Source organism: Carcharodon carcharias, chromosome 3 (assembly GCF_017639515.1).
Source record: "Carcharodon carcharias isolate sCarCar2 chromosome 3, sCarCar2.pri, whole genome shotgun sequence".
Classification (NCBI taxonomy): domain Eukaryota; kingdom Metazoa; phylum Chordata; class Chondrichthyes; order Lamniformes; family Lamnidae; genus Carcharodon; species Carcharodon carcharias.
Genome location: NC_054469.1, coordinates 82,833,158 through 82,848,104, shown reverse-complemented (window position 1 = coordinate 82,848,104; position 14,947 = coordinate 82,833,158). Strand labels below are relative to the sequence as shown.

The window sequence follows — 14,947 nt, the reverse complement described above, 5'->3', positions numbered from 1 at the left end:
ATTCCGTAAATGAATAAAAAACACCAACAGCCCTGATAATACTTATGGGCCTGAACTTCCATGGAGTGGCACTCAGAATCGGATTTCCACTCTGCTCTGATTTTCTTACCTGAAAATGTTTTCAAACCTTTTTCTCCCGACATTCTGACTCAGGCCAGGTGAGATCCAAGCCGTGCAATGAGTGCCTGGCGCATAGAATCAAGGGCAGCTCTGTTGAATGTAAAGAGGCCGCACCCCCTTGTTATGGCACTAGCTGTCGTAAACCAGGTAAGTTAAAGGTCCAGCCAAATTTAAAAGCGCCTGACAGGCCAGGGAGAGAAGGTAAATGTATAAGGTAAGCAGGCTGTCCTGCCATACACAGTTGTGAATGGCGGTGGACGATTAAACAACTCATTGGAGGAGGAGGCTCCACAAACGGGGAAGACCAACACATCAGTGCAAAAGATAAGGCTGAAGCATTTGCAGCAATCTTCAGCCAGAAGTGTCGAGTGGATGATCACCTCGGCCTCCGCGGGAGGTCCCCGGCATCAAGGATGCCAGTCTTCAGTTAATTTGATTCACTCCACATGATATGAAGAAATAGCTGAAAGCGCTGGATACTGCAAAGGCTATGGGCCCTGACAATATTCTGGCAATAGTACTGAAGACTTGTGCTGCAGAACTTGCTGCATCCCTAGCCAAGCTGTTCCATTAAAGCTACAACACTGGCATCTACCCAGCTATGTGGAAAATTGCCCAGGTATGACCTATACACAAAAAGCAGGACAAATCCAACCCAGACAATTACTGCCCCATCAGACCACTGTCCATCATCAGTAAAGTGATGGAAGGGGTCATCAATGGTGCTATCAAGCGGCACTTGCTTAGCAATAACCTGCTCACTGACGCTCAATTTGAGTTCCACCAGAGATACTCAGCTCCTGACCTCATTACAGCCTTTGTTCAAACATGGACAAAAGAGCTGAACACCTGAGGTGAGGTGAGAGTGATTGCCCTTGACATCAAGGCAGCATTTGACAGAGTGTGGCATCAAGGAGCCCTAGCAAAACTGGAATCAGTGGGAATCAAGGGGAAAACTCTCCGCTGGTTGGAGTCATACCGAGCACAAAGGATGATGGTTGTGGTTATTGGAGGTCAATCATTTCAGTTCCAGGATTTCACTGCAGGAGTTCCTCAGGGTAGTGTCCTAGACCTAACCATCTTCAGCTGCTTTATCAATGACCTTCCTTCCACCATAAGGTCAGAAGCAGGAAGGTTTGCTGATGATTGCACAATGTTCAGCACCATTCACTGCTCCTCAAACACTGAAGCAGCCCATGTCCAAATGCAGCAAGACCTGGACAATATCCAGGCTTGAGCTGACAAGTGGCAAGTAACATTCATGCCACACAAGTGCCAAGCAATGACCATCTCCAACAAAAGAGAATCTAGCCATCACTCCTTGGCATCACTTCAATAGCATTACCATTGTTCAACATCCTGGGGGTTCCTATTGACCAGAAACTGAACTGGATTAGCCATATAAATACTGTGGCTACAAGAGCAGGGCAGGGGCTAGGAATCCTGCGATGAGTAATGCAACTCCTGACTCCCCAAAGCCTGTCCACTATCTACAAGGCACAAGTCAGGAGTGTGATAGAATTGTCTCCACTTACCTGGCTGAATGCAGCTCCAACAACACTCAAAAAGCTTGACACCATCCAGGTAAGGCAGCCCACTTGATTGGCACTCCATCCACAAACATTCACTCACTCCAGCACCAATGAATGGTGGCAGCAATGTGTACCATCTAAAAGATGCACTGCAGTAACTCACCAAGACTCCTTTGACAGCACCTTCCAAGCCCACGACCTCTACAATCTAGAAGGAAAAAGGCAGCAGACACATGGGAACACCCCCACCTGGAAACTCCCCTCTCCATCCTGACTTGGAAATAAATTGCCATTCCTTCATTGCAGCTTGGTCAAAATCCTGGAACTCCCTCACTAGCAGCACTGTGGGTGTACCTACACCATAGGGACTGCAGCAGTTCATGAAGGCAGCTCACAACCGTCTTCTCAAGGGCAATCAGGGATAGGCAATTGATGCTGGCCAAGCCAGAGATGCTCACATCCTGTAAAAATGGATGTTGACACCATCCAGGTAAGGCAGCCCACTTGATTGGCACTCCGTCCACAAACACTCACTCCAGCACCAATGAATGGTGGCAGCAATGTGTACCATCTAAAAGATGCACTGCAGTAACTCACCAAGACTCCTTTGACACCATCTTCTAAGCCCATGACCTCTACAATCTAAAATAAAGCTAAGTTCATTGATGAAGCAGCTGAAGATGGTTGGGCCTAGGACACCACCCTCAGGAATGCTTAGAGTGATACTCTGGGGCTGAGATAATTGCTTCCATCTTCTTTTGTGCTAGGTATGAATCCAACCAATGATTCCCATTTCATTTAATTTCACTAGAGCTCCCTGACACCCAGTTGGTCAAAGGCTGCCTTGGTGTCAAGGGCAGACACTCTCTTCGCCACCTAAGTTTTGCTCTTTCTTTTTATTCATTCAAGGCTAGGTCAGCATTTATTACCCATCTCTAACTGCCTTTGTTTAGAGGGCATTTAAGAGTTAACCACATTGCTGTGGGTCTGGAGTCACATGTAGGCCAGACCAGGTAAGGAGAGCAGATTTCCTTCCCTCAAGGGCATTAGTGAACCAGATGGGTTTTTACAACAATCAACAATGGTTCCATTGGACTTTTAATTCCAGATTTTTATTGAATTCAAATTCCACCATATGCCTTGGCGGGATTCAAACCCACTCCCCCAGAGCATTACCCTGGGTCTCTGGATTACTGGCTCAGTGACAATACCACTATACTGTACCCTTTTGTTCATGTTTGGACCAATGCTGTAATGATATCAGGACATTAGTGGTCCTGGTAGAACACAAACTGAGCATCAGCGAGGAGGTTAGTGCTATGGTTGTGATAGCACTGTCGGCACCACCTACCATCACTAAACTGCTGATCAAGAGTAGATTGGGGAGTGGTAACTGACCAGATTAGATTTGTCCTTTTTGTGAATAGGGCATATCTGGGCAGTTTTCTACATTGAATAGGCTGGTGTTGTAGCTGCACTGGAACAGATTGACTAGGGAGGTGAAATTAGTTTTGGAACATAAATCTTCACTAGTACAGCTTAATGTTGTCTAGTTTAAAATGGACTGCATTCGCCTCTATTCTTTTCTTTCTGCCCCTTAGCTAATTTCATATCCCTGCAGCCACTGCCCCTTTAATTCCATGGGCTTCAAATTTGCTAACAAAGGTGTCTCAGCAAGTGCCTTTGCGAAGTCCAAATACACATCAACTGCATTCCCCTCATTATTCCTCTCTGTTATCTCATCAAAACACTCAATGAAGTTAGTCAGAACATGAAAATCTCCTGCTGACTTTCACTTCTTAATTCATATTTTCCCGAGCACCATTTAATTTTGTCTTAGATGATTACCTTCAAAAATTTCCCCATTACAGATGTTTGACTGACTGGCCTGATGTTTCTGGGTACATTCCTCTCTCCTTTTTTGAGTAGGGTTGCAACATTTTTTAATCTTCTAGTCCACTGGCACATCTCCTGTACTGAAGGAGATTTAGAAGATTGTAACCAAGGCTGTGGAATGTTCATCTTGACTTCCCACAGAAACCTGGAATACATCCGATCTGCACAACTTTCCTAATTCGAGTACTGCCAACCTTTCAAGTACCTTGTCCTTGTCTATTTTTATCCTATTCAATTTCTGTACTGCCTCTTCCTGTACTGTGATAATTGCAGCATTATCTTTTTAGTGAAGACAGATATAAAGGGTCAAATTTCCACTTCCAAGGTGGGTATTTTAAATTGAGAAATTTTCTGGCTTGCCACCTCAGAAAAAAGTGTTTCGAATGGCACGATTTTTGCTCCTGGGTGGGTGGGTGAGGGATGGAGTCGGGACGCAGACCGGAGGCTGCCACCAGGGCTGCCAAGTCCCAAGGCCGGCTGTTTAAATGGCCTGCCTCGGTTTACTGGGACTTGGTCCCAATTGTGTTGTTAAATATCAGGACCTCCAGCCCACACTCCTCACACTCCATCACCCACCCCCATCCACTCCTCATGCCCCATCCATGATAACTCATGCCCCTCCCTCCATGGTCCCTTATAGCCCCATGCCAATTTCATACCAAATCATACCACCACCATTGCCCCTTATAGCACTCAATGCATCTTTATTCCAACTTGCCAACACATGCCCTCTACCCTTTGCCTTATACCCCCATGCTACCTCACCTAGTACCTACTATATACAGACATTAGGAACCATGTTAGGATGAAATAAAATAAATATTTATTACTACTTTCAATATAAACTTAAAAACCCTCAAATGCTTAATCCATTATCAAAACAAATAGACTTGTATTCATAAGCCCACGTCAAAACAGCTAATCCTTTCATAATCTCGGAGCTGTTAATCAAACTGTGAATTTAAAACAACCCCTGCTAGGATAATTATAGGTTGTGGAAAGCGGCCAACTATTACTAATGATACCCCTTAAGGTGATGTCAGCAAACGTCTATTGAAACTGCTTTTCAACTCTCACTGACACAGTTTTTTTTCCAAGTCCTTAAAGGGCTGGTGATTTAAATTACTTGACAGCTTGACAGGTCTACATACCTATGTGCCCTTCACATGCAAATTCATGCCTTCCTTACTGTAGGTTAAGGTCCTTGCTAAAGTAAAAATGTTTTTTTTTAACTCGTCACTGTGTTCAAATGGCCCTGCTGAGCTTGGTTTCCCTAATGTGTGAGGTGTGCCCCACCCCCTTTTCCCTACAGGTGAAAATGATATTCTTCAGAAATGGGAGTGGGACCTCCTGATCTGGGTCCCATCTGTTGCTTTTAAAGGTCACAGAGTCTCCATGACTCTGTGAAAATCTGGCCCAAAGTATTCATGTGCTAACTCAGCCATCCCCTCTGTTGCCACAAGAGTATCTGCTATTTGGTCCATAATTGGCCCCACTCTTCATTTAGCTATGGTTTTATGGTTTTAATGTTTATCAAGGCTTTTGGGTTTCCTTTTATGTACCGTTAATGCATTCCCTGACAGGAACTTTGTCCATCTGATTTCCTTTTCCAGTTCTTTGTACTTTTTGAGTTCTTTGGTTCACTACTGAATTATGAACCTGACATTTAGCAGAAACCTTCTCCTGTTTTACCTGAACCAGCTCCTCTTTGAAGACTTCCCATTTTTCATTTACTCAGTTAGCTTCCAATCTTTGATTCCATTACCCTGGGCCAGATCCCTTTTCAATTACTGAATTTAACCTGCTCCAATTAGATATTTAACATTTGTGCTTTCCTTTTACATCACTTCTCAAAACTTTAAGTGCTCAGGTCTTTGGAATTGGGCTTGATCCTATGACCTTTTGACAAGGCCTACATGTGTAGAAGAATGTTTTACACCATTTGTTTCAAAAAGGGCCAATGCGTACTGCAAATGCTTTAATTTCAGTTTAAATTTGGTTTGGTTCCCATCCTTAGCGACACTCAGGACCATTTAGCTGCCTCATATTGATATGTAACTTAGTACTGTAAAGTTCCACTGATGTTGATTACATTAGTTGTTGGTTTGGTATGAGCACGGACTTTGCAATAACAGTATAACATCAGCATTATCCTGCCAATAAGTACTGGACTGTATTAGTACCATCCTTCAGTATGTACTGTAACAGCACTCTCCTGACAAAGTGATTGTTACAGTGGTACATTATATTTTAGGATGTTTTTATAATTGTGATCATGCTATTGTATCAAACTATTATTTTTATCTGTACTACAGGGAGTTAAGATAATTGTATTTCCAGAGGATGGTCTCCATGGCTTTCAGTTCAATTCCAGAGCTTCTATGTTTCCATATTTGGAGCCTATTCCAGATCCTAATGTTGTTCAATGGAATCCCTGTCTGCAGCCAACAGAATATAATGGTACAGAGGTAGGAGCTATACAGAGTTTGCTCTTAACTTAAGTATCTTGTTATATCTTAAATATTCTTGCACTTCTTTTCGAACTCTTGATTATAAGCATTTAGGCAGCATTGATGCCAATTTACCAAGAGTTCTTTGCAAAACGTTGACATCTACTGTTTGGAGTATACAGGATGGTGATTTCACCCTTAAAAGCCCTCAAAAATCCCTGGAAAATTCAATCATGGGGGATGACCAATCAGGAAACAGTCACACCTGTTCGTGGAAGTGGCAGAATCTGTGAGGAGCTGTTCCTCCAATCACGGATTGCTTCTCTCCCGCATTTGCTGTTGGTAGACTTAATTGCATCTCACTAGTGAGCCTATCAGCAGGAAATGCAAGAGAGAAAAAGCCTGTGATTGGAGAAGCAGTGAGCAGTGGGAAGGTAAGTGGCGGCAGTGAGAAATGCTGAGGGGCTGGAGTGTGGGAGAGCACGGGAAAGCAAGTGTGACTGCTGGGGTGGGGGGGGGGCGGTGGTGTGTGGAGCGGAAGTAGGGGGGTGGTGGGCAGGAGAGAAAGTGTTGGGAGGGGAAGATAAAGCAAATGAGTCTGACAGGGAGGGGGCTGGTGGGAAGGGAAGAGAAAGCGAGCAAGGCTGTCAGGTGGAGTGGGGGGTTGGGTGTGAAGGAGGGAAGGAGAAAGCGATGCCTGGAAGGTGGGAAGTGCAAGTGAGGCAGCCAGGGCAGTCGGGTGTGAGTGAGTGAAGCTGCCGGTGTGGTGGAGTGGGAGGGGAAATGAGTGAGTCTGCCAAGGGGATGTGAAGGGAAAGAGCAAGGCTGCTATGGTGGGGGTGGGCAGTGAGGCTGCTGGGGCAGTTGAAATGAACATAATGGGCTTGATAATAGTTCAATAGAGGAGGGTAGAGATGATAGACACTTTGGTAGTCATTGCATGGACACGTATCCGCAGAAGGAGGACGCAGTGAAAGTCAAGGTCACTGACAGTAAGGAGAAGAGGCTTATGCTAAGTTTGTTTCAGATAGCGGTCCTGGAAAGATGCTGGGATGCAGTGAAAGGTTGGGGAACATCAGGCAGGGGTGTCGGAGACCCTCAACAGGGTGGCAAGTGAGGCAGAGGAGACTGTCTATCTGCTGGCTGATGAAGTGGTACTGACATGTTTGCACATCGAGATCTCTATGGGGAGGATGGCGGGCAACTTGGAGAACCTGGTCCAGCAGAATGCCTAGTTTCTGCTGGAGATGTGCACAGACCTGCACTCCATCGCTGCATGCATTGGGCAAGTTTTTTGCAATGGCCATGCGCGAGAGGGACAGCGCAACTCAACCTCCCTCCAGGTTCCCTTTGCTAAAAGGAGTCAAGGCACCAAAGGGAGGAGGAGCATCTGGAGAATACCCCTGGGGCCACTTAGGATTATCCAAGGGTGTTGTGGCATTCTGAGTTCTCCCTGTCTGTGACTCCACCAGCTACAGCACTTGGGACCACTGAGCAGGAGTCCCAAAGAAGGCCAGGCCCTCCAGGGGCTTCTAGGGGATGCAGCCAAGGTCATCGGAGACAAGAAGACATAGTGGTCAGCAGGCTGCCTCTGCCTCTGCTGCTTACATTGAGAAAAAATCAAGACATAGTGCTAGCGTAAGAAAAATGAAGCAGTTCTAAGTCCACTCACAGCATGGGTGTACAATCATTGTAAATAGTTCTTGCACACTTCTAAATAAGTGTATAGTTGCACTTTATGGAGAACAGCTGGGTTTTTATCGCTTCTGTTCATGTTAATGCTGGTGTGCCCCCTCTTTAACCCAATTACCTCCCCCAATTCAAGGGGCTGACCTGGACTGGGTCTATGTCCCCCTGAACTATGCTTGGACATGGAGGCATCGATCTTTGCCAGGGCCCTTGTGAACCATTTGTTAGATGCCTCCCATGCATGCTATTCCCTCCCCCTCCACTGCCTAGTCTATAGAAGCACCTTTTCCTTGTCAGGAAAGTACATTGGGGTTCCCCTTCAATTGTCCAGTTGAGTTTACCTACAACTCCGCCCATTGACCCTCCTCCCAACCAGTATTTCTTGAGCTGGACATCATGGGAGTAGACAGTGCTGCAGAAGCAGGATGGTGCATGTTTCCTTTTAAACAGTATCTAACACTTTTTACCCCCCCACCCTACCCCCCCAATCACCACTGACCCCTCCCAACTGTCACCCTTGAACCCCACCCGTAACCCTGCAGCCCATCACAGTCACAGTGCCCATGCCCATCCTTATCCTGCCCAACCCTAGGATCCGCGTCCATTTCCAAGTCCCCTCCACCAACCCAAACCAGCCCTTCACCTGCAACCGACGGGTGCATCCCACTGCCCCTTTTCACTGTAAGTATTCCCTCCCACCACAAGTATCCTCTGTTTAACCCCCATAGGATTCCACGATAGATAGCATTGGCCTCTCCTTCTGAACCCCACCTCCTGGGTCCCCTGCTGTTCACCTCCCCAAACCCCCTCACACTACCATGCTATCCCACAGCCCTTGCACCCCTCCTCAGTTGCCCCCACCCCCCAAGTTTTCATGCTTACACTGCCTTCTCCCCCTGTCCCCACCTCCTCCCGCAAACCACACCCCACCTCCCACCTCCCACCAGATAGCCTCACCCACCCCACCTATGGATGCTGCCCTCTCCTCCCCTCCCCGTGCTCCATGAACCCCCTCCATACCCACCCAAACCGGTCACCGTGCACCTTTCACCTGCTCCAGCCGTGCATCCCAATAAGTCTCAACATGTGCACACACCACGTCATGTTTTGGATCAGGGTGAACTCTTGCTGGCAGGATGGATTATCGACTTGGGGTTGGCGGTGGGTGGGGGTAACAATTCTGGTCAGATGGTAGCTTGAATGCTGCTAATGATATATTAAACTGCTTCCCGACGGCCTTTGATGGGAATGGCAACCCGTCGTTATCTCACCATGACAGTCGGGACCGCAAGTTCTGACCGCCAGGAAACCGATTTTTTGAGTTGCATTGTACTGTCCACCCCCAACCCCACAACCCCTCCGTTGATGGGAGGGGACGATTCCAGCCCATATGCCAACACTAATAGAAACGGTGAGGTTACAACCTGACTGCATCACCTAACAAAGGAGTTGGTCGAATAAAAAGGAGCCTCGGAAAACCAAAATGTAGCCTTCAGGGTCCTTATCTATTTTTAGTTGGTGAGAGAGAGTGCATGGAAGACAGCTTAAATGTATGTGGTGACCCAGGGAAGAGGAACATCGAAAGGAGAGTTTGAAACCATGGAGGTGAACCCTTGCGGAAGGCGTCTGAGAGAAAGTGTCAGTTTGGGAGAAGATTCTAAGGCGAGGGGCGGAATTTTCCATGCCTGCTGGCAGTGGGCATGATAAGTGCCGTGCATGGCGCGATCAGTTTCACGACGGCGGGAAGGCAGGTCACGATCTTCTGCTTAGCCCGCCGATGACAGGCCGCGTTTCCTGCCAAAGATCGTTGGGGAGCTCATTGTAAAATATCAGCATATCATTAAAAGGCCATCCCGCCAAGCTCTTGGAACCCTGGTATCCTCCGTCCACATCAGCAAGAAAGCACCCCCACATGTTTCACAACAGCACACAGGCGATGTGCACTTGGCAGCCTTCACTTTGGGGTTACTGAGGTGAGTGAGCAGCAGCGTTCTCCACAGCTTGCCAGGGTCGCCTGTTGCTTTGAAAGCTTCAGGGGCGCTGGGAGACCTGGATGAAGTGCTGCCCAATCTCAGAGGTGACTGTTTTTGGGGGTTGGGGGGTGTCCAGGGGCAACCCCAGCCTATAGTTGGGGGTGGGGTGGAGGGGTATGTGGGACAGGTGACAACTGCCGTCCTGGTGTTGGATCCCATGCACAAGAAATTGAGGTGAGGGACAGGGTAGGTGAGGGAAGCAGCCATGCATTAAGGACACCTCTATAAATGACCATTCCTCTGCAACTGAGACAGTTCAGGCACAGCCACAGTGATATGAATGGGGTCGGGCTCCCAACAACATGGAGGCACCAAAGTGCCACCAAGTGGTCCAGGCCTTACACCCCACTTCCCACCCCAACCCCCCCCCCCCCACCACCCGGTATAGACTGTGAAGCAGTTGGACTGCACACATAGTGCGATCTCTTTGACAAAACTGGCCATGCAGCAGTCACTGCTGGAGACTTTCACAGCTCCTTGCAATCTCAGCAATCCGGTTAGGAGCTGCCTGCCCCATATCACAGGCTGACAGGGCAGCCATGCAGCACACTCATTTGTGGGGTATCCAGCACTCTCTGAGAAGCCATCACACAGAGCCAGGGAAGGTACTAAGCACACCCATGCTAACCACGTCACTCTCTATCTTTCATGCTGCAGGAGAACCACATCAGGAGAGTAGTGACCTGGTTGTATGCCTGATGGCCTACAGAAAGCGAAGAAGGCTGCGGAGAGAGAATGACTGAGGCTCCTGTTCGTGCAAAGGCAGGAGCAGCAACCTCAGGAAGAAGGGCTGCTGGGGCAAAACTCTACCCAGGAGTGACAGTGAGCCGTGGCTGGTCAGTGCCTAGCATCAGCCAGGGTCAATTGACACTGCCTGTCACTCCTGCAGATGACCAAGAACCAGCGTCGCCAACGACTGCACATGTCTAGGGATCTGGTGGCTCACATCTGCCACTTACTGAAGGACTTGGTGCCAAGGGGACATGAAGGGCATCCATTGCCAGTGGCTGTGAAAGTGACCAGGGTGCTCAATTTCTAAGCCAGTGGCTCCTGTCAGGGCTCCATAAGTGACCTCTGTGGGATTTCACAATCTGCCACCCACAAATGCATCCATGGATGCCATCTTGTCCATGGCACACAATTTTGTGCTATTCACCCGGGAGCGGGACAGCCAGCATGGAAGGGCCATTGGATTCTCCTGGATCTCGGGATTCCCATAGATGCAGGGTGCAGTCAATTGCACCCATCAGGTCTCCGTTGCTACACATGGTGGACTACATCAACTGCAAGAGATTCCACTCAGTGAATGTGCAGCTGGTATGCGACCACCAGAAACTGCAGGTGTGTACACGGTTTCCAGGGAGTATGCACAACTTCTACATCCTCAGCCAGACACAGATCCCTGGAGTCTTCCAGGGCCCACAGAAGCTTCAGGGATGGCTCCTCAGGGACAAGGGCTACCCACAGAGGCCGTGGCTGATGATACCCGTGCAGCAGCCTCAGACTGCAGCAGAGCGACAGTATAATGAGACTCATGCTGCAGCTCGCAACTTGGTGGAGAAGATGAGGTTCCAGTGCCTGGACCGGTCTGGTGGAACCCTGCAATACAGTTCGGAGAGGGTGTCATGCATCACCATCATCTGCTGCGCTCTTTACAGACTGGTGCTCCAACAGCGAGATGAGCTGGCTGTGGAGGAGATGGGGGATCTGCATGTCTCCTCTGATCAGGGTGAGGAGGTCCTCTGAGGCAACAATGACTGGGATGAGGCCCTTGTATTGGCTAGATAAGCATTTAGGAGGGCCTCATAGCTGCTACATTTGTGGAGGATGATGATGACATGCAGCGAGGTGACCCCACAGCGCATTTCTGAATGTTTGACTCCAGTCAGGCATATGGCAGTGCAAATACCCTCCGTGAGAATGCTCCTGTCATGGAGATGCAGTGAAGGCCCTAAAAGTCACTTAATTGCAGGAGGATGATGACGAAATGCAGTGAGGACACTCCATGGATCTTCATATAGCCTCTGAGAATGTCTGACTCCTTTCTGGCCAAGGGCAGCTCACTTGCGTTCTGTGATCAGGGTCATATCATAGAGATGCAGCCAAAGAACTTTAGAAGCATCTGATGCTTTGTCTGCCTTCAGCACCTGAGCCCTTCAGGAGCACAGCGTCACTGGTCATAGATCCTGAAGAAATGGGGGCCAGCCCCATCTTAAAAATGCTGAGAGCACGCACAGAGTGTGAGAGAATTTTGTTGTGCCTGTCCACTACATTCTGGCAGCAATGACCAGTAATGTTTCCAAGGAGTGTGAGGCTGGTCCAACACTTTGGTCTGAAGGCTGCACAGAGCACAGGGAAGAGGTCCTGGACTGAGACACCTGCCTTTATCTTGTGCAGAAAGGTTTCTTTCTGCAATCTGAGTGACATGGACACTGCTCATCAGAACAAGGAGCCACAGGCAGGGAGACATTCTTGAGAGTTTATTGACAATAGTGAACAGTATGTACAAGTGATTAACTCCCACGTGCAGCTAATTCTCCTTAATTTTCCTAACCATGCCACTATGTCTTGGTGCTCCCGGGCATCCACATCAGAGGTGGAGGCAGCCTGCTGACTGTGACACCCTGTCTGTGATGACTTTGGCAGGTGTCCTGTGGAGGGCTGAGACTTGGAGGGCCTCAGACTGCTTTCGAGCTCCTGATGTGTGGCAGTGGCACCCACCTCGCCCGGTGGAGCTGGAGCTGCAGAGGTCACAGGAACAGGGGATTAGGATGGGCTGGTCGTTCATGGAGTCACCTGGGTGGATTGGCCTGGAATGTGCAACTGCTGATCCTCCTCCCAATGGGTGCCCAGGGGCCCCTGGCTGACCCCTTGAGGGGAAGGGGTAGCTGGAGTGAGATTAAGCTGCCCAGCACCCCTCTCATGTACACATTATTAGAGGCCAACTATGGAATCAGTGATGGAGTTAAGCCCGTGCAGCAGTGCAGGAGTGACGTCCTGGACCAAGGTCTCCATGGCAGCTGCCATCCTACCAGTGTTGACCTCGGTGCGTTGGCATGCTGGCACTATCACCTTCGCTTGAAGGCGGACGGACTCCTCCATTGTGCCTTGCAATCTGAAAAGTGCAGCGGACATCCCTTCCTCATGTTCCCGAGCTTGCCTTTGCAGCTCCAGCAGCTGTGACATGGCTGAGTCCAGAGGCTCGTCATCTGACTCGGACTCAGCAAATTTCTGGCCTCCAGCAATTCCCCAAGTGCTGGGGACCTGGGACATGCCTGCCGCCACCTGCTGTGGATCAGACAGTGTGACGTTCTCACCAGATTGTGATACACTCACGGTATCATGTGGTCCCACCGAGGTGTGTATCTCTGTGCTGTTGGAGGATGTGTTTGAGCACTGTGATGGAACTTCGAGGAGGATAACTTCAGATTCCTCTTTGGAGGTTTCTTCCAGTCTTGATTGGAGGCCCTGGGTCAAGGACTCTGTCGGCTGTTTAGCAGATGTGCCTGCAAAAGCAATGGGAGGTAATTAGTGCATGGCAGAGGCCTGTGAAAAAGGCCATCACTTACGGCATGGTTGTCTGATGGATGTTGCACTGCTGGATGCTCACTTTGTAGAGCCACGCCGAACTCACCGTCAGCACAGGATTGGTCCAGATTCTCACCGGCCAGCTGGATGGCTCCGTTTTCAAATTCTGTTGATTCCGGGCATTCCACCACTGGTCTGTGACCTCTCTCTCTTGTGTGCCAGCTTGTCCTGCATGAATAGAGATGGAGAAAGTGTAAGCAGGACACCTGCCAGGCCAGATGATAGGCATGTCTGGCCTGTGTGGCTGGTAATTGATCCCACGGACAGGATGAGGACAATGATGGTGTGTGTGAGAGAGTGAATGGTGATGTTCCTTGAACTGGCAGTGAGTGAGGGCCCTGTGGATGTGTGATGGGTTTGTGTGTGTGTGAGTTGGGAGTGATGAGAAGAGTGAGTTACCCTGGTGGAACAGAGGAGGTCATTCATCCTCCTGCAGCACTGGGTGGCTGTCCTCCTCTGCAGGGTGTTGGTGCTGACTAGTGCTGCCATCGCCTCCCAAGCCAGATTGGTCACGTTGCTGCCCATCCTGTGGCCAGAGCGGGGGTATAGGATATCCCGGCGGGCCTCCACAGCATCCAGCAGTTGCTCAAGGGACCCATCATTAAACTGGGGGTTTAGGGTCTTTTTTTCTTTGTTGGCCATGTCTCCCAGGCAGCAGTGGTGAACTGGTAGCGATGAGCGGTGCGCTGGTGGCTCCCTTTTAAACATGGCGGCCAGCATGATGCAGCCACGGGATGATGGCGGCAGAGCGAATGAAAACCCGCCCGCCAGGGAAATGGCGCGTTTCGTGGGAATGCATAAATAATGAGGCGGTGGGTTTGGGATAACACAGTTTGAAAACCTGCCATCACTGTCGATGGCCTGCTACCGCATTTAGTGCAAATCTAGGAAAATTCTACCCGAGGTCTTGGAGAGTGGAGATTGGAAACCCTTGTGTGAAGGAGGGAACTCAGTGAGACTGGTTGGTTCATGGTGTGACAAGCGTCAGGGGGGAGTTGAGGAGAGATCCATAACATCTGGTTGAGGTGGCATCTGTCACTTTAGGTCAGAGTGTGGTGTGTCTGACCATAGGGTGCCATAGATTTACATGGATTGTGTACTTGTGGTGTGCATCAGAGTATAACATAGCATTTGTAACATGTGTTATCCTTACAAATCAGTATACATCTGTAAAGGTATAGTTGTGGGTGAAGGAGTATTGTAGTATGGTTCTTTTCTTGTTGAATAAATGTTTTATTCATTTGTTAAACATTCATTAGCTGACTCTGGCAACTGTTCAGTCCCCCCTCTCCATGTACCTAAACAAACAAACAAAAGTTAGGATCTATCAAGCTGGGTTCCACCCTGGGATCAGGTTTGTCCAGGGGTAACCTCAGCTGGAATTGTAACAAGGTCCTTTTGTGTATTAATCAGAAATCTAGTTTTAACACGGCAATTTTCACGACTGGTATCTCTCATTTTCTCTTCTCTCTGAAATATGTTTTGCACTTGCTTCAGCAATTGTTAACTGTCTACTGTTATTCTGGGGTTATTCTACTGAATTTTACACTTTTAATAAAGCAGAATAATAGCAAACAGGTGCAGCAATTTAGAAATAACATGAGTTGGGAATGGTTTCTAATGTTTTACTTATTTCTCC

The 14,947-nt window shown here is 48.6% G+C and overlaps 1 protein-coding gene across 2 annotated transcripts in view; it reads left to right on the top strand.

Moving 5' to 3' along the window:
- Nucleotides 1–14,947, top strand: part of LOC121276365 (biotinidase-like) — a 31,912-nt gene that overhangs the window by 15,375 nt on the left and 1,590 nt on the right. The window contains exon 2 of one of the 2 annotated variants that reach the window (XM_041184684.1): nt 5,864–6,016. The exons of the other annotated variant lie outside the window; for it this stretch is intronic. Within the exon in view, the coding sequence (XP_041040618.1) occupies nt 5,864–6,016 (153 nt within the window). The remainder of the gene's footprint in view (nt 1–5,863; nt 6,017–14,947) is intronic. 2 annotated transcript variants of the gene reach the window in all.